General features: G+C 40.4%; 1 protein-coding gene across 10 annotated transcripts in view; it reads left to right on the top strand.

Moving 5' to 3' along the window:
• The window catches only part of nbeab (neurobeachin b), a 200,852-nt gene that overhangs the window by 160,742 nt on the left and 14,784 nt on the right, over positions 1–25,326 (top strand). For all 10 annotated transcript variants that reach the window (XM_051957710.1, XM_051957709.1, XM_022189166.2 and 7 more), the window contains 8 exons: positions 130–247; positions 331–433; positions 1,129–1,244; positions 3,455–3,567; positions 12,958–13,098; positions 14,155–14,274; positions 17,715–17,867; positions 20,713–20,880. In XM_051957710.1, the coding sequence (XP_051813670.1) occupies positions 130–247; positions 331–433; positions 1,129–1,244; positions 3,455–3,567; positions 12,958–13,098; positions 14,155–14,274; positions 17,715–17,867; positions 20,713–20,880 (1,032 nt within the window). The remainder of the gene's footprint in view (positions 1–129; positions 248–330; positions 434–1,128; positions 1,245–3,454; positions 3,568–12,957; positions 13,099–14,154; positions 14,275–17,714; positions 17,868–20,712; positions 20,881–25,326) is intronic.

The raw sequence follows: 25,326 nt of genomic DNA, 5'->3' as shown, positions 1-25,326 counted from the left end.
TTGTTTTCTTATATGGACCTTAGACATTAACTAATAAAAATGGTCAGTAGCTTATATCACCAGTTACCTGACACACTCTGGTTTTATGCATAGCCAAAGACCATTTCTCTTTTCTCTCTCTGCCTTTAGGTCTTAGCATACACTGAGGGTTTACATGGGAAATGGATGTTCAGTGAGATTCGGGCAGTCTTCTCCAGACGCTACCTCCTGCAAAACACAGCAATGGAGGTGTTTATGGCCAACAGAAGTAAGTTAGGTATCAATTGAAGCATTGTAAAACATACAAAAAAACTTTTTGTCCAATTAAACGATGTCTTTCACTGTCCACAGCTTCAGTCATGTTCAACTTTCCCGACCAGGCCACAATAAAGAAAGTGATCTACAGTCTTCCTCGAGTAGGAGTGGGCACCAGCTATGGACTTCCACAAGCCAGGTGGGTCAAAGGACACCAAAGGAACATCAGTAGAACACTCTGATGTATCTGGGATGTTGTAATTCCTTTATAACCATTGTGGTGCTGCATCTGTGCAGCCCGGCCTGTAGCGGAGTCATTTGAGGTCCCATTGCTCCAGTCATTGAAGTGGATGGGCACTGACCCTGACTGAACTGACCTAATTCTCTGACAGAAGACTTTATACAACAGGACTGCAGTCAGGCCAGTGACCAAAGGAAAAAATAGAGATTCCTTTTACGGTCTTTTAGTGCTAACAGGCCTGTTTATATACAACAAAACAAGCACTCATACATTATTTGAGTGTGTATAAAGCAAACCGCCCTGAATTACCACAAAGAAAATTAACTGTGTAAGGACTCGTAATTAACACCTAGCTCTCACAGCGCTACTACAATCAAAATTGTGAATATCATTTGTTTTGTTTGCAGCTTCACATTTGTTGTACCCTTACATTGCAGTGTGTTAACTCTAAAACTGGCGTGGCAGACATCAAGCTGGTTAACAGCTGCCGATATCACAGACCAGTTTTCTGTGACGAAGAACATCTTTTAAATTTAAACATAGCATTGTACAGTTTTTTTCTTTTCCATTTTCACAAATACAAATGATAAAATATCCAAAACTAGCACCAACTTCATGTGTCTTGATTTATTCTTTAAATGTTTTTTTTCCAGGCGCATCTCCCTTGCCACCCCACGGCAGCTTTTCAAATCTTCCAACATGACCCAGCGCTGGCAGAGGAGAGAAATCTCCAACTTTGAGTACCTCATGTTTCTCAACACTATAGCAGGTAACGATTTACTCTAAAATTCTGATTCCCAAGTGAAATTTTATGTTTGTTATGTAAGTTGGAAGTAGCTGAAGGTATGGAAATAATATATTCTCTCTTTCACAGCCATCAGTTAAATAGATTGATTCTGATTTGTTTTCTTCCTTACTTGGGCAAAATGTGCAACTTTTGAAAGTTTTAATCTATTATCCATGTGAATATTTTCACCATTAGAGTCTTGCGACTTTAAGGTTTACTATCATGATCAATAAACTTTATGTGTCAGTGGTACTGGAAACATACTGTAAGTGGCCTCAGGTATGTCGTATTTGCTTAAGAATCCTTGGTAGCCTTAAGCGGTGCTCAACATGGAACACTTCACTGTTAACGGAGTATGCTGTTTGAAGCAAAGAGCCGGCACAGCAGATTTTGCCAGATAATTAGTGCCTGGCTTTGTGAGAGTGTACACATGTGTGTCTGTGGAGTTGAAAGGTTCCGTTGTCGACTCTCTGATCTGAACTGCAACTAACAGGGAAGGCAAGAACGACTGCACGCTACTCTGCTCAGAGAGGTGTCATCCTCTCTCTCGCTGCATATTCATGCATATTTATATTTAGGTTGTGCTCAAGTTCGATACATTATTGTCAGCTAATTAGATGTGAGGCAGACAGAAAAACATGCCCAAAATTCATTAAAAACCCTGGTAATGACCCTGGCTGCCAGGGATGTCAGAATAGTGTGGAGCAGCAGACAGGCGGGGGGTGAAGTGCTGGGAAGAGGTGCGAACGGGAAGTGGTCTTCTAATTAAACACTATTCCACTGTTATTAACATCCTGCCACCCTAACTCAGGCCTCAGCACCAGTAGGTCTAACCACACCAACGCTCGACTCATCCTCGGCACTCAGCTTTCTGCTTCCTTTTGAGTGTGTGGCATTAACCTGGATAATTATGCTCTCTCGCTTCCCCCAGACCCTGGCTACTCTGGAGAAGCCTTCTCACTGACTAGCCTGTCAGACGTTATCACTTGCTCTGCTAGTTTTAGATTCTCAAATGCCAACCTGCTGCAGAGGCACACCTGCTGGACTGTTTCTGTTTAATAATATTGTGTAGGTAATCATTTAAGTCTTGAGAATTCATTGTCATTATGTATTCTTATTTCATCATAAGATGAAATGCTAATTCTAAATGCGTTAGCTTTAATTTTTCTATGATAAAACTGCTTATAATATTCTGAACCTAGTATTACCACGTCTTAATACTTACTGCACATTCACCTTAAACAATAAATGTGATGTCAATTGCATGATAGAGCAATGTAATTCTGAGAAGGCAATGTGCTCAAAGATGCTCTTGGTTTATCCAGCTACTTCATAAATGTCAATTATGAAAATGTAACATTATTAATGTTAATGTGCAGGAGTGCTTCATTTTCAATGCAGGTTGTTGGATAATAATGTATGAATGTAACTCTGAGAGACTCTAAGCCTGGCATCTTAGAATGAATGTTTTGCCCTGTTACCATTTTTCGTAGAACAAATGTTTTTTACCTTTTAACTGTCAGTTTGCTTTTCAGCCAATGTTTTCAGCTCGATTTACTACCAACAGTAAAAATTTCAACAAAGTCGTCAGTAACAGCCCTAATCCAGGCCCAGATTTCAACTGGCCACCGCCTGACCTTACAGCTGTATCAGTGTCATCTTCAAAGGGAAAGTAGAGCATTATTGACAACATGATACAAGCTTTTTGCTTTTCCCAGGGATTTTGTAAGACATGTTTTTCCACATGAAAATCATATTTTCACTTCTTGAATATACAGGAAGTTCACATCTGGCCAATCAGTGGATCATGCTTGTAGGGACATTTGACGCAGTTGGAGTCATGGCCCCCAGAAGGGTCTATCTATCTGTAATTACATCCACTCCTCACAACTTAGAGATGCTTATGTTCTCTACAAACTCAAAGACAGGCCTCCTGTAACTCGCACAGCTCATGGGAAGCACAGAAAACATTCTCTTTTATTAGTGTATGTGTTTCCCTGGCAGACTCTGTAGGGAAGCATGGAAGGAAGTTCATCTGATTGAGGGCTCTGAGATTCGGGGCTTGTTGGAATGTTGCATGTTGATCCCCCAAAGTAACTGAAGCCTCAAGTGTACCCTGCCCTGCTCTCAACCCTTATGTTCCCTTCCAACCCTTCATCACTCACAGATTTCTGTCTGCTCTGTGTGTCTAGGGAGGACATACAATGACCTGAACCAGTACCCAGTCTTTCCTTGGGTTCTCACCAACTATGACTCCGAGGAGCTCGACTTGACCTTGCCAGGGAACTTCAGAGATCTTTCCAAGGTACAGAGGTCTCTTGGCCATGCACCTCAATAGGATGAGAAAAGAGGGGCAAGCGGGGTCAGCTGGATCTAATGGCAGGGGATTTCCTTATTAAGAGTCAGATTGTAAAACAATATGGTATTTACTGGCAAATGAATCATGTGCAGTCTAAACTCATGGCATGCAGAAAGTGGAAAAAGCTGACCTGCACTCAAATACCTTCTGTAAGTTTACTCCCCATTTATTTCATGCTGTATTGTTTAAACACATATTTTGCACTGTTTACTTTAACTCTAACCTTAAAAATGGTTTTGTGGTTTCTGTATTTAGAGAGGTTTAAGTATTTTTTTAATAACCATCATAGTGTAGTTTTATGATTTCAGTAAGCCTTAGAAGCATCATTTAACCCAACTATTTTTGGATGGTCTCAAAGGTCAGTTGATAAAATAAGTGTGTTTAAAGCATTATCTTAACATGAGTTGTAAAATATTTTCTGATAGCGATATACAGCATCACAATGTGTGCAAAGTCACAATATAAACCAGTCTGACTAATGTTCAAAGATATGGATTGTGTTTGATGAGCTTAATGCAGTATGTGTATGCAAAACCTGCGGTAGCTAAGTTTTGATAATAGCTAATAACAAATAGCATAAATTTGAGGAGCATTCGTGATAAGATAAAACATAAAATCAGATAAGTAGTAAGGACAAAGTGTACACACAATTACAAATCACAAACTGTGTATTTCCAAGAGTAAAGCACAGCATAAATATATTCTTGATAGTTGTTTTAATTTCTTAAATGTTACCGTCTATCAGTTGAAGTTTCTGCTCCAAATGCAACTTTTTCAAGGTTGATGAACTGACAGCGCTGCAGTGAAAGGTGTTGTAAATGTGGCAGGTCAAAAACACATCAAGCTGTGCAATAACAAGAGTCCTGGAAATGCTGCCAAATTGCAAGCGCTCAGACACAACGTCCCTAATGCCCTGCAACCCTCATAGATAAAGTTCAGCATTATGTTTGCTCCGTCTTTGACTGAAGGGGAAAACGCAGCAGATCACTCTACCACAAACTGTGGCCTGGTTTACGGGTTTACCACCCCCCTTCTGTTTCTCTGTCTCTCTCCGTCTCTCGTCTATGCACACTGCAGCTCACTGACCTGAAAACAGTCGCATTCCTGTCTGAGCTCTCTCTCTCACACTTTATCGCTGCCTCATTCCCCCTGTTTCCCTCCAAGCATTGACATTCTGACTAGGAGCCTCATTTTGCCATCTCAATTCTCAGCAGTTAATATCAAGTTTCATTTTTCATCACGTCTGTGTGCTATTTTTTCTTAACAAGAGAGAAGGAGAACTTTAAAATCAAAAAAGGAAGTTGCTGTGAAACAACCGTGGATGAGTTACAGTGTCGGGAATTTGGAAAATGAGCTCTCACTTCTCTGGAGCACCTTTCCGCATTTCACCAAACCCAGAACATTTTGGGCAAACAGCTCAGTTGCGTGTCTTGCCACCGTCATTTCAGCATTTGTCCACTTTATCTGTGGGATATCCAGGTGGGAAAAGAAAGCCACAGGATGCGTTGTGTATATGCATGTGTGTGTTGAAGTGCCTGATCAGAGCTGTGCCATGTGCAACCCTTCTGCCCCGGAGAGACAGTTATGTATTGTAATGTATTCCGGTGACATCCTCCCATGCTGTTTACAGGGCTGAGCTGCCTTCATTAGCATGAGTTCACAGCCCGTGTCTCCTGACAGTTGTCCTTGGAACCCCAGGGCTCTTACCTCCAAAAGTTCACAGCCAGTGTCGCAGCAGGGGACAGAGGCCCCCACAATTGTCCTCCCTGCTTGGTCTGCCCTTTTGTTCAATTATGGATCAGTGGTAGTAGCACAGTCTCTAGAGACTTGTTCATTGTATATTAGGACTGAGTGTGTCTTTCTTAGGTGTATGTCTAGTTGATGTGATGTGTTCCATGAAGACTGTGTATATGGTAACTGGATATCAGTTCACTTTTTTTGATGCAGTATTTGTGTTTTGGTACCAGTACCGATATAATCTAAATGAAGTTTTTTCTGGTAAATCTTCCCAAATGTACATCACTAAAAATCACCACTGGAGCTTTTACTAAATCAAATATGCCACAGTTTCTTTTCAACAACTGTCTGATCAAGGTAGAGAAATTTGCACATCTAAACAAGCATGTAGTGCCAGTTTTCAGTACTTGACAGTTTGAAAACATGGGAATGCAGTTTCTACAAAGCACAATGATTCTTGTGGTTATTGCATTCCAATTTTTAAATTCATTTCCTGTTTTAATTTGTCTGTTTATTTTTTTCGTATGGTTGGATAATGTCAAATTATTCCGTATGATATCATCTGTCAGCCCAGAGCTCAGTGAGCTGCTGAAATATGAAAATAAACCGTCCCATAATTGCTTGTAGGTTAATCTACTGGGTATATTGGAATTGCAGCAAAACTACAGACTAAAGAATCTTTAATACTCATTCATTCTTCTCAAATTATCTCATGCTAGAATTGCACAATTTTAGAGGCTTGCTTTCCCACAGATCAGAGTCATACCTGAGACCTGCTTGTCAATTATACATGACTGTTACTTGATGAACAGCATTGTTTAAACTGCTTGAGGTCTGTGCTGATCTGCAGATAATATCCTCCCCAACCTGTACACACCTACAATTACCTGCTGGTTGGGCATTCAGTCAGGTGTAAACAGTGCTATTGAACACTGCATTGCTTTGCCTCGAGGTCAGAGTTCTGCATATTTGGATGTCAGACACATTCATGCAGTGAAGTGTTTCATTAGATTCTAATGATTATTTCTTGATGGAGTGACAAGTGGATGACAGATAGAGGGAAGCTAATCTTCCTCATAGCTGTTAAATGATGTGATGGAAATTCATTTCATTGCATAAAAAAGCAAAAGGAGCAGATGTGGTTCAACACCATACTTCTTCATACGTGGACTGAAATGCATTCTATGTGTCTTTTGTAAAATATTATTTCAAGAGACAAGTAACACCAAAAAGTGGCACAAGTGCATTTCTGAACCCATGTAATTCTAAGTATTTACATACATTTTCACCTTAAAGAAAGTTGCTGATACTGTAGTTTTTCCCTTTAAGCATATTTTGAATGAGCTGTGCTGAAACAGAGAAACCTATTTTAATCTGTTTTCTTCTCAAATTTTTTTCTGGGGCTGTCTAACCTGAGCATCTCAAAGAGGCAAACTTTCAGTATCTCAGACAGAACTTGGCTGCTACAAAGCACCACCTCCATACTTTTCTTTCCATAATGGAGACTCTTTCACCCTCACTTCCACTCCAGTCAGACTGTTTGGAAGCACATCTGCTTTATCTTGAGTTGGAGCAACTTGATTGCATCAGACTGGAGCTGCATGCAGCCCTGCCTCTGACAAGGCAAGCAAAAACGACTGCGACTTCTCCTGACAGAGCGCCATGGCAAGATACTGTAATGTAATTTCTTTTGAAATATAAAATGCAATATGCGTCTCTTTGGGAGGGAGCTTAGATATAACCAAACAAATTGAGACACTCTCTGCACACACACTCACCAGTAGCCACGCTCATTTCCTGCTTCTTTGGAGTGCAAAACCAGAAATGATTCTGATTGAGTCTGAAGCCAATTTTAAGTTTGATCATACTTTGTTTAGTTGTGTTGATGCATTTCACTGGGTCAGGTGCTATACAAGAAATAAACACAGATAGGAAAAAGTGTGGAGCTGTCTGAGGTAGTTTTCATTGTCTTATATCTGCGATCTGTACGATATGCAATGTAGCGAAAAGCGAAGAGGTGATTAATCTTTGTTGAACAGAGGTAAGCAAAGCCTGATTTGGGCTGATCAACAGATGGTGAGTATGACAGGATTAAAGGACCACTGAAGTACTCAGGCTATCTCATCATGAATGGATTTTCATTTCTTATTAAACTGCTAGCATCTGTGGCAGTTCAATGGCTGGTCCCTCCATGTGCCAAAATGTCTGTAGGCAAGACTCTGAACCTCAAGTTGCTCCCAATGACGTGTTCTTTCAAAGTCAAAACAAAAGCATATCTGAAGCAGAATGAGTTAGTTGACCGGAAGCTCTACTTTTCCATACATAAAGCACAATATGTATTGTCTGCCTAACTAAAAGAACAAATCAGAGATGGAGATGGAGATGGAGATGTAGAGAATTTGAACTAACGTGCAAGTAGCCTTTTACTTTATGCTTGAACTCTCCCAGGAACAACAGTGTGGAAGCTTCATTATGACAAGCTTCCATGTTCTTGCAGCTGAGTGCGATGTCTTGGAAAACATGCTGTAGAAACAATGTCTTTTTCAGGGCTGCCTATAATCATTTTATTACAGTTTCACGTGGTTTCTTGTATTTGTGCACTTCATTTCACTGCCTTCATGCTTATAGCACATTTGACACATTTGTTACTGGAACTGTGACAGTTGAAACAAATGAGTTCATTTGCAAAAACAGAACTCCGTTTTGATAAACTTTCAGAAAACTTTTTTTTAATTGTTTACTTGAGATACTATCAATCAAACTGAAGTTGAGTGGATTTGACTCAGTAGAAAAATACATGACAAAATAGAGAACAAATTATTGTTTTTGTTATTATCTCAATTAAACAATAAAAAAATAAGTTTTCTGAAAACGGACTTACCTGTTTTTGCAAATGAACTCTTCAAATATTTCTCTCACTTAAAATATTAGATTGTAGCTATATGCAGAAATTTTGAGCTGAGACTTTACTAATAATCATTACATATTTTAACCACAGCTGCAGTCACGACTGTTGTGCAGATATAGCACAGAGAAGCCATGCCGAAAAATAACATGTTCAGCGCACAAGGAGTCAAAATTTGTTAAGATAAAGAATCGCACTCAGCTCTATAGTCTAAAGTTAACTTTGGAGGGATACATTGAGCTCAGTCACCAAAATTTTTAGTTTATAGCCTCATCTTTACAGATGGTAGACGACAAACCAGCTATACAGACGTAGTTTTTTGTCATCTCTCATTTGTTCCTTTCTTTACATTAATTTTTATCTGAGCTTTGTATATATGTCTCATCCTACGCTAGCGCTCTTCTACATCTATACATTGAATTTACTTTGTCATTATTATTTCCATCTCTGCAGTTCCATTAACCTGAGGCACAGGCAAATGGCCATTTGTATGCTTTATTTGTCCTTACCTTACTGTATTCTTTCTTTTGCATTTCAATTAATTTGGTGTGCATCAGCTGCACAACAGCCCCAAACTATATAGTTTTGAACATTTGGCCAGGTACACATTTGCTTTAAAGTGACACCATCCTATGAAGAATAACTTCTCCGATGATATGGGTGAAGTGATGCCAGGTTTGCCTTGCAGTCCGTATAATTACCCGATCTCTCCAACCGCACAAGCTCTGTGGAAAACGGAATAAAATCATTATTACTTCTGCACTGGACTAAAAGTCACATAGAAAACATCTTATTATATTTGTGCTTATACAGCTGAACAACTTGGAAATAGAACATTTTTGTTTCCTTTCATGTAGAGCCCAATAGATGAAACAACAGGAAATACCTTGTCAGTCAACATGTTTTTGGATTCCTTCCCTATTACTTGGTGTTTCATTCAAAATGTGCTTGTGGTTATAGTTTAGGCAGAAGAAAAGGTAGAAATGATTGTAGCAGTGAAGCTTAGTACATATTTATATTTTGCCTGTGTCCAAAATGTAAAGCATACAATGTAATATTAGCTTATAATATCCATTTAAAGACAAAAACATGCTTTATATCACTTATGCTTGCCTGTAATAAGATGTTTAAGTTCATTTTCTACCACAATATTAAAATGGACAAATGAAAAGTAAAGCACATATGGTTTAATCAAAATCATAATCTTACCAATCCAACATTTTGTAAAATGTTTAGTACCTGTTATGTGAATTGTTTATTCCTGTTTTACATTCATTAGTGTTACCTGCAGCTGTCTTTTCCTCCCTCTGTCACATGCATTACCTGGATGTTTTGTACAGCTCTAACCTGCATTAGTCACACTAGCCGCGGTTTTACGGAGTGTGAGACGTCTTGTGGCTTGCACCCTGATCCAGCTGGACCAAGACGTCACATGCAAGGCTATTATCACCCCATAAATCTATGCAGATCTCAATAAACTTCTCTTTCAGTCTATTCAATTGTGCTAACACTGATGTGGACTGCCATTAAATTTTAAGGAAGAACCAAAGAAAGACCCCATTTACTCTTGACTTAGAGCTTTAGGAATGTCCACTGTGCCACACACAGATATCACGGTAATCTTTATAGCGAACCTGAGACTTCGCCTGTGACACTGAGGCTGCATACAAATCCTGTTAGAATCACTAGCTTCATTTTTAAGCATGAAGCTCTGACCATCTTGAAATGAGGATTTTCGTTTTATTTCAAATGACCTCTGAGCTGCAGCTTTCAGGTAGAAAAGCTGCCATTGATTACATTACCAGTCTCCCTTCCCCCTGTGTAACTGATTCAGTGGTACTGAGTATATTAATATTGACTGCCAATATGCCTCTGAGGCTCTTATATTGGCTGGGGTGATTGAAAAGGCAGAGAAAGCAATTTATTCACCACTAAACGCATGTTTAATGGGAGTAATTTTGTTGCCTTAAGAACACATGAAAATGAAACAGCTGCCAAAGGGCAAAAACCCAGTGATGGTGTCAGTACAATATTGAAGTTATTACTGAGGCTGCGGTTAAATAATGAACCATACTGGCCAAGGTTTGGACTAACTATGGAATAATTGGATGGATGTCAAATAAAAATAGCAATGATGTTATATTTTTATATCCTCGCAATCATTAGGCAACAGTTGTTCAAATGCAGCACAATGAATATGGGAGTTTTTATGATTTCTGACATTTTCAGTCTTGACACTGCTTTCATTGCTCATTTGGCATGGTTCATCTGGCATTTTGGAGAATTTCAGGGTCGGGTATTTACCAGTAAATTTCTGGTTGAGGGATTTTTGGGTGTCTTGGTTTTCTCCTGTTCTTGTATTAATAATAGGAAAATATGAAGGTAGCTTTTACAATAAGAATAATCCATAAATGCTAACCAGTTGTTTTTTTTCAGTCTCTGAAAACTGATATGGCTTCACTTCAAGTGATTGATAATTTTACCACTTTTTGGTGTACCATTAGATTTTACTATATTGTATAGGGCCCGGTAACTTGCATCAGCAGCACCCAGCAGCATAGAAGGTCTCTGAGCACAGACAGTAGTAGGAGTGCTGAGTAAAGTGTTTGGCTTGGTGGGTATGTTGGGTGTAAATCAGGTCAGCCAGGGTTAATCCACATGGATTACCCACAACATTTAGCAGGAGACGCTCGCATCACCTGCCTCCATCCTCAGCGCGCCATCAGGCTCACCCCTGCCAAAATACCCCTTTAAATTACCGGCAGAAGGGAGAGCATCAGGAACATTTAGGGTTCACAGGAATAATGGGGTCTCTCAGACAAATCCCAGAGTAAAGCTTCCTAAACTCTCCACCAGCCTGTCTGCCGGCCTCACTACATCTCTCTCTCCAAATACAAGGAGCAGAAAGGCAGGTGATTTACAGATTCTTACCTGTAAATCTAAGTAGAGGTACTGTAGTTTCATTGCCTGTTATGGCCTTAAATACATTTCATTGCAGTGAGTTTGGACCATCACATCTCCTGCATCTGTATAAAGTATAGTCACCAGATTTAAGATGGTCTGGTCTACATGTTGCTTCTGGATGCACTGTATAAACATTTACAAGTATAAAGAGCGATTGTTTCCAATAATCCGTCCATGACTGAAGAATATCTGCATGAACAACACAGTTTAATTTAAAAAGAAGGCTGCTCATGAGACCTCCTGCATCGGCCAGTTATTGGGTAATTCATGACAGTTATGCAGGAAAAAACAATGAACTTGCTAAAAAAAATCAATTGTAATGTTGTCTGTAAGTCAGGTGAAAGTGTGAGTCCAGCTGAGCTTAACATTTTGTTCTGATTTATCATGTCACAATTTACTAATAATAAACACATTTATTATTATTATTATTATTTTATTTTATTTTGGAGGATATAAGATCTGAGTTGGTGAATATGACTCTTGGATCACAAAATAATGTGCCAACCCACAAAATTCTTTAATGTGAGCTAACCAAAGGCCAAACTCCCAAAATTCCTTGTAGTAATAACCTAATATGCATTATGGGACTCTACAGTAGTACAACTGACTTGGAGTTAAAAGTGGTGCTGAAAATGACAATGGCTTTTGTTTCCACTTTTCTAACAGGCCCAATATTGGAGCAGCTAAACTCTGTGTGTGTGTGTGTGTGTGTGGAGCTGCGATGAGAAAATAATTAAAACAGTAAAAGCAAAGAATGAAACTCATGCCACTTCTAAGTCACTCTGGTGTACAGCTATGCATAATACAGATTTCAGAATAAAATCAATAAAATTGTCTATAAATCTCTTCGACTTGACTTTTTTACTACATTGTTAATATGCTGCAAGGCGTGTGCCTGGTACAGTCCTCAGACTTTCTGTTGTTCACTGAACCAAATACTAACTGAAGCTTCTGCATTTTTTAATCCAAACAGAGAACAGTTTTAAGACCCTGAGATCAGTGATAATGACGTACTTTAGATTGGTTGTGACTATTTTTTACAATTACTGCTACTGTCAACTGTTATCAAATGGATCAAGACTGTTACCATTTGTTTTCTTTTACTTGGTTTTGAGTTCTCCATTTTTTGCTTTTGTGTATCTTGGCCATGGTTTTGAGCAAGTGGAAGACTTAGTTGTCTTAAGTGTTGTTCCTGTAAATATGACCCTCAAAGATAAACAGAGGTTCATTAGTAAGATATATGCCAATATGCCTACATGTCATACATACAGTATGTTTGGCTGCTTTAACTGTATACAGTAGTTGTATGTGTCTTTTGTGAACATGGATAGAAAATTATAGCCTTTTAATTTGCAGACTGCATGCTGACTCTTTGATATAAAAATACAAAAAACATTTACTGTAACTTTTTTGAACGTTTTATTACTTGTTGCAGTGAAAGTGAGCCAACCTGCTTGTCTTGAATATGGATTTTATTTTCATAGCCAACTTATTTTTTTAGTTGTTTTAACTAGGAGATTGTCTTGTGAAATGATGGAAGCTCACACTTTTCTATGTGAGATATTGGGCACATTGTGTTTGTTTGACTTCACAAAGCATACATTTGGAGGCTTTTATAATTTCTTAGAGTTGCTTTGAGGTTAAAGCTTTCATTTTACTTACACTGATAAATAAGGAACAAATCGCTCCACTGCCAGAACTAAAGCTTTTCTTCTTTACTTTCTTTTCAGCCTGTTGGAGCATTGAATCCAAAACGTGCAGCATTCTACGCAGAACGCTATGAGACATGGGAAGATGACCAGACGCCACCTTGTCATTATAACTCCCACTATTCCACCGCTGCAACCACCCTGCACTGGCTTGTCAGAATAGTGAGTAAAATCACTCCTTCAACCGCCCTCACTCTCATTAAAATACTATGTTCAAAATCCCTGAATTAGTCAAGTATGGGAATAGGAGTGAAGTGAAACCCAGGCCTCAGACAGCTTTTCATTTTTTGTCTGCATTAGTTGATTGTCACTTGTCAGACTTGATGATGCTGTTACTCTGAGGTCTGTCGGCTTCTGCACAGGAAGCAGCCCGACATCTCTATTTGATTGGGCCTGAGTTAGACCAATGGCGCTCAGAAAACACATTTCACAGGCCAGTAAACCAGCATATGTGAACTAAATAAAGAGTGGCTGGGTAATGATTTACAGAGGCTGCTGTGACAGGTTTATGTGTTTCAGGCAACCCAGTGAGCGCTGGAGACATGTCCATCAAGGTTACTGAGCACTGTCCTCATTTACTCTGGGAGAGAAGGCACATGCTCTTCTAGTCTGTTCCCTACAAAAGGGCCTCCTACAGCCTCTTAGAAATGGCGGACTAGTGATTTTGAAGAAGCTTACAAATTTGAAAGAGCTTTGTGGAGAGGTAGTACTGTATTTCTCCTCCTCCCCCATCATTAGCAGAAAGGGGCTGATGAACTGAGGGAGCTCCCTTGACAGCAGTTAGATTGGCCTCAGTGGGTTTGTTCCCACAATCCCTTTCTTCCTCTGGTGAGTGATCCATCCGCTCCAACCGGCAATGGTTGCCATCTCAGTCTGAGAAAACCAAATTTGAGCCAATTATCATTATGGCTTACTGTACTCAGGAAGAACACTAATTAATTCTCCCTCAGGCTTGGATACAATGAATGACTGATCTCTACAGAGATCCTTTAGTCTGCCATAGAAAAAATAACAATGAAATAATTCACAAAATTCAGATTATTTACATGTTTTTAGAATAAGTATGTAGCCCCTCAGGTTTAAAGCAAGACTTAGATTTGCCAAAAGGTTGGTTATGAATATTATATATATCTCTGTCAAGAGGGTAGAAAAAACATGCTTTTAAACTTTAAGAGGAGATCTTTGATCCTTGTGATGTCTAATTTTCTTTCTCTGCAGGAGCCCTTCACCACGTTCTTCCTCTGTGCCAATAGCAACAAATTCGACCACCCTGACCGCACATTTTCAGGCATTGCTCGCTCCTGGAGAAACTGTCAGAGAGACACGTCTGATGTAAAGGTGAGAATCACAACAAAAGCAAACAGTAAAACCCATGGTTTAGATTCTGCCCTTAAATAAGTACAACTGTTATATGTTCTTTAAGCTGGTGTTATGTTCTTGTGGGTGTTAGTAATCCAATTCTAACAAAATATTGTTCAATACGTAATGTTCCAGCAAGATTACAGCGATACATTTTGCATGTATAATTTGCAATATAACCATGGCAAGCCTCTCTCTTTCTATGCTCCTCTCCTCGGTATGCTTCAACACTACAGCAAAAATATATACCATTAATTATAAATGCCTCATCCAAACAGTGAATCACAAAGACGCGTAGTGCATTGGAATACCCGGTGCACATTTGATTTATCTCATGCAGCAAGCAAACTATCTCAGAGGTAGACTGATCTTGAGTTTGAACAAAGGCTGCATCTGAGAGAAAGACAAAGCACTCTCTCTGCAAATCCAGAGAGCAGTCACTGAAAACGCTGAACCCTGCTGATTTGCCTCCATTTTGCCCACTGCATAACACGCAGCAGGGATACGCACTGACCTCAAAGTGTCATATATTTCTAGCACACCCTGCATCGGGTAGTGTTGCCCCAGGCAATTAATAAAGCATTAATGACAAAAGCTATTTAAAATGTAGTCTTTTATGTACAGACAGGGCTTTTACGTGCCAGGATCTGGGGGAGAGCAGCGAACAATCTGTGTGAGGCAGAGGTAGAAAGCTGCGAGCCAGTGAACAACTGAATAGTCAAACGCCACCCTGTTAACAAATACAGTCTACTTTCAGCTACTTGTATGTCTGCATGCATTTGTTTTTACACACATAGAATGGCTACTGATCTATTAGGGGAAGCATTGTACTTTGCAGGACAATGCAGGACAGCTAACAGTATTTCATAATGCATTAGAAGAAAGAAACTATTGCGTAAGAGCTTGTTTGACGTACTCGTAATGTAACAGGTTAAAATATGAGTTAATGCCACTATAAGAATGGGTTTTCAAATAATCCCCATCTTTGTTTTTTGATTTTTTTTTTAGAAATTAGTTTTTATTATGTCATTTATAATAAAGGACATTGTTCAGCATAGTCATATCCAAAATATTATAGCATGCCAAGCATATAGACAGGGACAGAAGTGCCATACACAGCCTCCACAGCGAGTGAAACACAGCAGAAAGTCCAGGGTTAAGGCCAGTTTCGGACCAGTATGCCGAGCAGGCTGCTGGGCCTCTGATTTAAAGAGAGCTTGTTTTTACCAGGGTCTCTCCTTCATTAACCCCAGCTTCCTCCAGCAGTAATGACGACAAGACCAAGGGAGCCTGAACCCCTGATGGGGATGACCTCCTAAAAGAGCAAGTCAAATAGAAACAACCCTGCACCGACCAAGCCCTCACCTCCCCGACCGCCCCATCATTAATGTTAATGTGCATCCATAGCTCTCATTTATTTCAGTGTGCACATGCAGTCATGTTAAACTGGCACAGCCACTCATGGGCAAAGAGCAGCTGACTTGTTTTATTTTTTTTTTGTTTGGAAGTAGTGGGCATACATACACATATACTCTCACACATAACTGCCACCATTTTGTCTGAAGGAATCCAGCAGCACTCCACTGGTGACAGATTTTGACGAACATGTCATTAAGGTGACACAGTGTAAAGCAATGGAGGCTTGTGTGATTGACTTGTTAGCCCATTACGATGCTGTTGCGGAATTAATGGCTACCATGGGAGGGTGGCTTGAAAACGGAGCTGGCAGTTTTAACGGCTTGGTGGTGAGTTATGGCAGGAAGTTTACAAACGAAAAAGAGGAGGGAAAGTGTGGTTGTGTGTATGTGAGAGAGGGATGGAAACAGAGAAACGGCTACTTTACTCCCTTCCCTGTCGTGTGCACAGGGTGAAATGTGACCAACAGCAGACCGGGGGTGTTATTGGCCTGTACCTTGTCATGCTAACTCACTCGCTCCAAACCTCGTGATTTATGAGTGTCTAAAAGCTTTGCACGTTATGTATCCCATAGGCAATATAAAAATCCATAGTACCACTGAATCTGACAAACACCACATTCATAAAACAAGCCTGATATAAAGAGTTAAGACGCTGACTTGTAGCAACATTTGACTTGTCTTGTGTGTGTGTTCTAATTAGACCAGAGTGGAGGATCTACATTCCTCATGTGCATATGCCTGATTGTGCAAAGGGTTGACTCACTTCCATCCTCTCTTACTTGTATGATCAGGAGGATCACAGTGGAGCCTGCAAAATGGTAGTTTTCTGAGAGAATTTCTTAAATGACGATATCAGTAGTTTTGCATTTTTAGTCCGATGCTTTGCTAAAGCCACCATTTATTTGCTATGGAAGTAACTTGATTTTCTTTTTTTTTTTTAAGACAGATCATTATATATTGATTCCTTTGTTTTAATTTTTACAAAGCACTGAAAAGGAGAGCACTGAACCATGCACACCGCCATCTTGCCATCAAAAAATGTGTCTGGTGTGGTTAGGTGTGTGGTTCACTTCTTAGTTACTATTGTTATTTATACAGCTTTTACATGTTCTTTATAAGCTCTTTTTGCTGCTTTTTTGCAAAGCTGAGGGCTGCACTTTAAATTTTTTTGTTGAATAAATTGATACTGATATTGATAGTTTTTGTAAAAATTTTGGTATAATGCAGGTGAAAATAAATGCGCTTGGTCCAAGTGTTAAACGATGCTGACACTGCAGAAGGTGCATTTCTGCGACAAAAAAGTAAGATGTCACCTATTGAGCAAACAGGAATTTTTAAAATCAAGAGTTTTTAAAATCAGCCTGAACAGCAAACGTCTTAACCTTCTTTTGGATTCTTGGAACATACGAAATCCATCTAAAAACCTATATTATCCATAGTCTGTCAGCAGCAATGTAAAGTATACTACATTGTGTGAATGTGCAGGCTTAAAATGTGAAGAAATACCAGTAAAGTCATTCAGCACAGGAGAAACCCCTGTAGGAATAGTCTTGTCTTAAACTTGGATAAATATTTGCTTTCTTCTTCAATGTAAGGAGTCACTCCAGGCTTTACATAGGAGGCTCCTTTACCATGCTGACTTCCCCTCCATTGCAAGGTCCTGACCCCATCACAAGAACCCAGAGACCAGGGAGAAAAACCCAACTCAGTTCCAGTTTCATTTAACACACCTAACACCTCTGCCTGGAATAACTGGACTAGCACCTCTCACCGCCTTCTCATGCCCTGCTGTTTAGTTTGTTTGTGTTACCTTTCCCCTTGAATTCTCACTTCATCTCAGTGGGATACAGAACCTTTTTCTCTGTTTTTGTGGCTCCGTCTTCACGTATGTTATTTCTTGCACTTGGTGGACTTGTTGGGCGATTATATGGTGAGGAGTGTGGTATTAAGCATTTAGGCCTTGTCAGACAGCTGTAATACATCAACGTTTCTCTTCCTCAGGAACTGATTCCTGAGTTCTACTACCTCCCGGAGATGTTTGTCAACAGCAACAGCTACCATTTGGGGATGAGGGAGGACAGGACCATGGTTTGTGACGTGGACTTGCCTGCGTGGGCAAAGAAGCCTGAGGACCTTGTCAGGATAAACAGGATGGTAAGTTTCAGCCACGTGTCAAATCCAAAATGCCATGGTATCAGAATGGTATCCAAAATGATCCATCAATATTATATTAGCTCAGTTAATACATAGAAAATAAATATGTAAAGCTTAAAAATTCTATACCTCCAAATTATATTCTCCATTGTCTGTTAATAATTCAGTAATAACAGCACTGAAAACAAAAGTACGCTCACCAATTAACCTTTTTTTTTTAGTACAGTTCAGTAGACACAACATTTCTTTATTTGCATTTCTAATGTATCGACTACCTTTTCTGTGGTTCATAGGAAAATATAGCAACTGCAGATTCATGCACCATATTAACTGAAAGCAAATGAAAGTCAGATTATATAGCTCGGAACATATGTGAACATGTATATATTAATACATTTAGCTGACATGTGAAACAGGAAATAAAATAAAACATTGCACAGTACAAGCATGGCATCATATTCAGTATTATGGTCTACAACTACCCATTCTGTTTTATCTTTAAATTTTACTAAACCAGGACAGCTTCATAGATCTATAGTTTAATGGTCTGTTGTTAGTAATAACTGATTTCATTAAGATTTTTTGCGTAACTTTTTGAGGAGTGTTTTACTTCGAGAGTTTCTGTCCCTTCACAGCTGCAAATAAATCAATTTCCCACTCTTCTTTCTAACCTTCCCGTGCATTGGTGTCTCCTTGTCTTATTCATGAACCATCTAATAAAGGGCATCGCTCAATACTAACATTGTACCTCCCTGACCTTAGCGATGTCACTAAAAGATGAGGCCGAGGGCGAGTTTGTCCTGCAGAGTTATCCTCTGTAATGCCAGGCCCCATCACTTTGGCAGTGTGCAGGGCATTTTCCGTCTGCATGCGTGTGCACGTTTACTACACACAGCCCATCAACATGTGACTCATGACTCCCAGCAGATTACAGGAGAAGCACGAAGACAGAAAATTAGATCTAAACCATTTCTTAATTTCAGATCAACTCTGGAATCGCGTACGGCAGAAATTCTACAGCTTCCCTGTCAACTAAACCTAATGAATGAGAAAACAAACAAATCATACGAAAGCTACATGATGAATAGCCATTGCATGTGCATACAACAGTGCTGATGTGTTTTAAACGCATTCATATATTTTTTTAAAGAAATGTTGATGTTCAAAATCAAGTCAGATTGTTAAAGCAGGGGGAATTTTTTTTTTTTTGCTGACTTGATCAAATTTAATCTTCAATTTTGAGTAATCCCACCGCAATGCCAATGCACTGTACACAACATGTTCATGTTATCTGGCCTGGCAAACTCTCTAATTAGTAAACACCAAAGGTTGAGAATAAATAATAATACAGATTGCATTTTGTTGCATTCATCTGGTATGTGAAATCTCTAGCAATAGAATCTAATTTGAGCAATTTCAGTATAGACTAATGAATCTTAAATTTTGGTTTAATGAGCAGGTTCTTCCCTAAAGCAAGAGCAGCAGCAATACTACTGCAAGAAGACAGAGTTTCATGCATGCTATGTATCCTGAGGTTAGGGGCCACGGCGTTTTTCGGACCGGAGGTAGAAGGAGGCTGTGGGAACACTCTTGACCTTTTCAGCTGGAGTGACAGAGCCTGGCTGGTCTTATGCAGGTGACCTTTCTCCATGCTCTACCCGCACTGCCTGGTTGAGCTCTATCAGGCTTGTATACTGGCAGAATGAGGAGGTGGAAGGGGAGAGGCAGGAGGGGAGAGAGAGGGGAGAGGCTTGGAGTTGTTATGGGCATGTCTGCATCTCCAAAACAAGGAGGAAAGACGACCGAATAAAGATTAGAGTGGATATTTTCTCAGTGCGAAGGATACATGTGTGATGTTGCCTTGCATTGTTAGATTCGCAGACCAGTGCATTCACACGCCCAAAAAATCCTAGTCTTCTGCCTCCATTTTTTTGTCTTTCTTTTGTTCTGTTCTCCAGCTAGCCCACACTCTTGCTTCCTCTATTATTTCATTTCTGTCAGTGAATCTCTCTGACTGCCTCCCCCTCTCTCACACTCTCTCTCTTTTTTCCCTTCCCTCCTTTTCTTTCTCCCTCCCTCCCTCTCTTCCTCCCACTTCCCATCTTTGCATGTGCCACTTTCAATTGTAGTGATATGCCCTGTGGCAAACTCTGCCTCTGTGTGCTCGAGCAGGCTTTGTTGGTAATGGCTGTTATTCCTGACGCGAGGGGAGGAGTGTAGATTTCTCTAGCAAAGCCTTACCCCTGCATGCATGGGAATTATGTTCTACTATATTCTGGACAATACAGCAACACCACACTGTATGGCTCCCATAGCTATGTTTACAATAATTATCAGTCTTCAATCCTCTCGTAAATCTCTCACTAACACTCCCGGAAAGAAATCTAGTCTCCTTTTTCACACTCACAAGTAATTTATCTCTGTGTCTCCTGCAGACGGTTTTACACTAAATTGGATCTTGTTAGTATTGAACCAATTTCTTGGTCTCCGTGCAAAGATAGTATTTTAAGTGAACAGAGAAATATGAGATGGGAGGCTTGCCCTGACGGGAATTCGGCTTCTCTCTCTGGATTTCTTCTGTAATCTTTATGTCGAGTAAAAAGGTTAAATGCTTCAATTATTTAAATGCCTGAAAGTTATTTTCCTTTAAAGCTCTTTTTGCAGTTATTTTTGTGATGCTCAGTTGTGATTTAATGTACTGGTAGGTCCTCTGTGTACAGTATGTAGGCTGTGTTTTGTTGTGCTCACTGTTGTGTGGAAGTTCAATTTGTGTTGTCTTTTGGCCATTGTGCTGTGTGCTGCTGGTATGCCTCTCACCTCTAATTGCCCTGTACTCCTCTGACAGGCCCTGGAAAGCGAGTTTGTGTCATGTCAGCTGCATCAGTGGATTGACCTTATTTTCGGCTACAAGCAGCGAGGCCCAGAGGCAGTGCGTGCCCTCAACGTCTTTCACTACCTGACTTACGAGGGCTCCGTCAACCTGGACAGTATCACTGACCCTTTGCTCAGAGAGGTAAAACACACACACACACACACACACACACACACACACACACACACACACACACACACACACACACACACACACACACACACACACACACACACACACAGCCATAGTGACCAAGCCCCTTTCTCTCCCTTATTCACCATAGGCACAACTTCCTGTCTCTATTTGTTTTGGCATGTGCTGGAGCTCCAGGAGCATTCGCATCATGCATCTGTCAATCAATTATTGTGTCACGCAAATGTGACTCGTGAGAGAATCGGGCAGAGCTGCTGACTCACAGAGATTGCTTTGAGATAATGTCAGTTTGTGATGGCTTTATTAATTTTTCTATCTCAGGTAAACTGTAATCACTCAATTTCCTTCCACTTTATTCTTCTCATTATTCTTAGCTTCACACTTCTGTGTCTTTCCTTTTTTGTGTTGTACGTTTTGTTAGTCTGTCCCTTAATCAGATCAATGAATCTGACTGCCCTCTTTGATCAATCACCAGAGGTCATTCAGTCAATAGATGAGGGAGTGGATCCTCTTGTTCTTAACAAATTAATTGAATAACTATTAGCTCGACCGTACTACTCGTGAATAGCGTAATTGCAAGGGGAAAGGGGACCAGAGACTGCAGCAGCTGGCATGCATTGTGGTATTTTCCAGTGTGAGCTCGTCTCTCCCTGTGATATCCACCATCTGCTGTCTGCAAAACAAGTCATTTATATACTGTCACTTCCAGGGGCGCCTTTATTTATCAAGTGACCACTATGCAAATCACCTGCAGAAGATTTGGCTGATCTAATTACCAAACCATATTGTGAAAGGTTGGGTTTTCATCATTTCAAGAAAGATTTTAGATGATGCCGTGTTTATTTTGCGTCAGACTGAGGGGTTTTTAGCTGTCTTCCACCCTGACTGTTGCTACCCTGAGAGATGACAGTACTGTTAGTTAGTTGCACATTAGGAAGCCTGCTATTCAAACTCCCTAATTGTACCCACTTGATGTAGTCGCTATTGTGACATGTGAATGTATTTGTGCTGGAGAAAGAAATTGGCTCAGCTAATTGCAGCTGATGTAATTTTGATATGATGAGCACTAATTAAGACAAGCCTTCATATCCTCAGTTAGGGTTCCCATTCCAAATGGATTCTTTTTGTCCCTGTAACATAAGGTATAACCTTCTGTATTTAACTCCATATACTTTTTTTTTTTTTACAAAATATTGTAAAAATGTATTAAGAATAATCTGTTTGACTTTAATATTAAAATGTGACTTTTTTATTTCGTAACATAAACAAGTTGTGAAGATGGTTTACTGGCAGTTCCAAAGCAGGTAATTTAAACAGCTTCCTACATAGTATATGTTATCATTAAGAAAACTGGATAAAGTGATTATTTAGTGTTTGTTTGTGCTGTTATTTCTATGCTGTTTATTACTCCGATCCCACACAGGCTAGTCTGTAAATCTGCCTGGATGAGTCAGTGAGGTGGAGCATGGAAAAGTGCCCAGTGAATGTCTCGCTAAGATCTGCCCTAATGTGACGATTGACTTCGGGGTATTGATTCATTCTAGCCCTGACAGGTGAAGCTGCAGATCTGGCATTAGTCACAACAATTAAGGCATTTGAAATGTCAAGAAATTAGAGGTCATGAGAGATAATTTCCGCCCGTGTGTCAGATGAAAATGATGACACCTTCTGACATGCTGCCGGGTCTCTGGTTGAGGGTGCAGTGACAGCTCTACTGGGCACACTGCCGGAACAGCAGTCCTTCGCTGTGATGCTTCTCCTGACAGCCTTCTCTTATGGAAAAACATGACAGCAACCCCTTGATTCAGACCCCACCGTGTCACTCAGAAGTAAACAGACAAATTATTCATCAGTGGGACTCTATTCCTCGTCCTGCCAATGCCCCTCCTGCCCCCTCTGGATCAACAAAGACAACAAAGTGTGCTGTGGCTAGCCAGTGAGGGGCTTTGAAGCAGTTGACATACTCAAAGTTGATTTCACCTTGATATTCTCATGATGATGGTATACGAGGGTTTAAATGCTTGACCTTGGGATTTAATGTACATTATCTGTGATGATGCCTGCATTAAAGACAATCACTTACTGGTGGACACATTGTTTGAGACGTTCCTGCTCTTACATACAGTAGTGCACATGTCAGCTCTCAAGCTGTCACTCAAGAACTACCCTCAGGGCAATTCTTTGTTAGTATTTAATAGTTAAAACCCAGATAAGCTTATCTTAAACAAATTTCAACTGGCATGTAAAGAATGGGCAGCAGTCACACATTTCCATAAGTGGTTTGTTTATATCTATTTGCATGTGACTGTAGGGTTTCTGTGCTGGGTTTATCTGTTTTTGTGATCTGTTTAAAGTACTTAAAACATCATTACTTGTTAGCAATTTGCTGTCTGTAATCTATGACATTGATCAAAAGGTAAAAGGTGAAGCATCTTCATATTTGTAGTTGCCGCCGTTGATCTCAGGTGTCGTGACTCAGCATGATCCCACACTGCTTAGTGGGTCAACGCAAGGCCATGTCTGCAATCTGTGTGACAAGGCTGTTGTGTTGCTGCATTGCATGAGTGCACTGGAGGATGCTGCTGGGTGATCATCCTCCATGGAGTCTCTGTCACCAGTTTGGGAACCATGCAGTAGGTAGAAAACTGCAGCCACTCACCTCTGAAGCCTTTTACTCATACCAAAATTGGATGCGAACAAAGTCTGACAGACAGACAGGCAGACATGGTGTGTTATGATGGATGTTTGGTGTTCACCCAAGCAAGGCGGTTTTTGCTGGGAGGGGAGATCATCCAGATGGCTTTGGCAATAAGTGTCACTTATCAGCCAAAAAGCAGAGCCTGAAGTGACTTAAACTAATGAACTGCTTGTTAAGTGCTCTCCATCTTGGACTGAGATAGAGATAAGTTTCTGACATACATCAGTGAGGATTTGTGTTTAAGCACCTGAGAGATATTGGCATGTTTTGATCATCTAGTTAAGAACATGTTCTTGGGTTAACCTTCAATAAGTCAGACACCCTCCCCCGAGCACACAAACACATACGGGCAAATTCTCCTTTTTGTATCCTGGAATAGTTGTTGGTGATCAAAGTTGTCTGAAACTACCAAAACGGGGTGTGCAGCAGCCCAGTTTCCCTGGTAATAGAATCATCGTAAGAAATATGGTGATGCTTTCCACATGGCCCTCTCAGCCTTTCTGATCTTTGTATCAAATTTCTTTATGTGAACAGTCATTGTGACCCTCACCCCAAACCTAACCTTAAATAGCCATAATGTCAGTTGCTTATTACTTGACAGACTGCGCTGTAAAGAAACACTGACTAACACTTAATGGTTGCCAAATGTGCTCACCAACTCCCATGAAACTTTCACTGCTGTGTGACAGCACTCAACTGTGTGGACAGCGCCTTTTTTGGTGCTGTGGAAGATCGGAAGTGATCGGGGGTGTTGGGGGTGACTGTTTGCCTTGCAGGTGGCCTGTCCTAATTCAGTATCACCTCCAAAGTTCCCATGCCACATCTCCCACTGTGGCATGTGCTACCCAATGGGTCCTTTTGATAGTGAGTAGTCTGTACAGGCTGAGGAAAATGAGGGCTAGTCGCCCAGGCAGTCAGAAGGGCGGGCGAAAGGCTGAGCGATGTATGTTCCATTGTGCACAGTGGCATTGACGGACGTCTACAAGCTCCCCTCTGATGGTGGAAGTGGCTCCAGTCACATCAATCACTCCCACCGTGGAGTGTCCCACTTTCAGTCAAGCTCAGCAGCTCTTACTGCTTGTTTATCCTTTCTCACTGAAAGGATATAGGCAAAGGAGATCTTTTGTCTGTTTAAATGAAAGTTATTTTCTAATAACAGTAAAAGCTTTATTTTTTGTCCACTTATTACCCATTATAGACTTTCATGGCTGTTTTTCAATTTTCTTCTCAGTGACAAGCCTTCAAGCTTATAGTTTATACCCCATAAATCATCCTTCATCGAGGTACCTTTAAGCAAATCACCAGGACCTGCTTGTGTGATTTTATGCCTCTGTTTCATACTTATGTGTGTGCATACACATGCTTTTCCCCTTTGTTTCAAGCACAATAACATCTAAAAGCACGCCGGCCTGCTGCAGTCCTAGCTGGATGTCACTCCAGGTTAACGTTTGTGCAGTTGGGGCCCCTGCTCCTGGAAATGGGAATGGTTAACTGAAGCATGTTAATAGGAAAAGGCTTGTCTCTTCCATACTAACACTTGGATGACTCTGCAGGCTGAGGGGGGAAGGGGGAGCACCCAGGCGGATTGGGAGTGCACCCCTTTCCCTTTACCTCCCCCCTTCCTCATAGGCACGGCTGAGTTAGGATTTGCTTGCATTGTCAAGTAACGCATTGACCCATCACTTTGATGCATATTGATTGTGACAGCCGCTCTCTCTCTCCCCTTCTCTCTCTCT

The sequence above is a fragment of the Acanthochromis polyacanthus genome, chromosome 13 (assembly GCF_021347895.1).
Source record: "Acanthochromis polyacanthus isolate Apoly-LR-REF ecotype Palm Island chromosome 13, KAUST_Apoly_ChrSc, whole genome shotgun sequence".
NCBI classification, from domain to species: Eukaryota; Metazoa; Chordata; class Actinopteri; family Pomacentridae; genus Acanthochromis; species Acanthochromis polyacanthus.
This window is presented reverse-complemented; position numbering and strand designations above follow the sequence as displayed.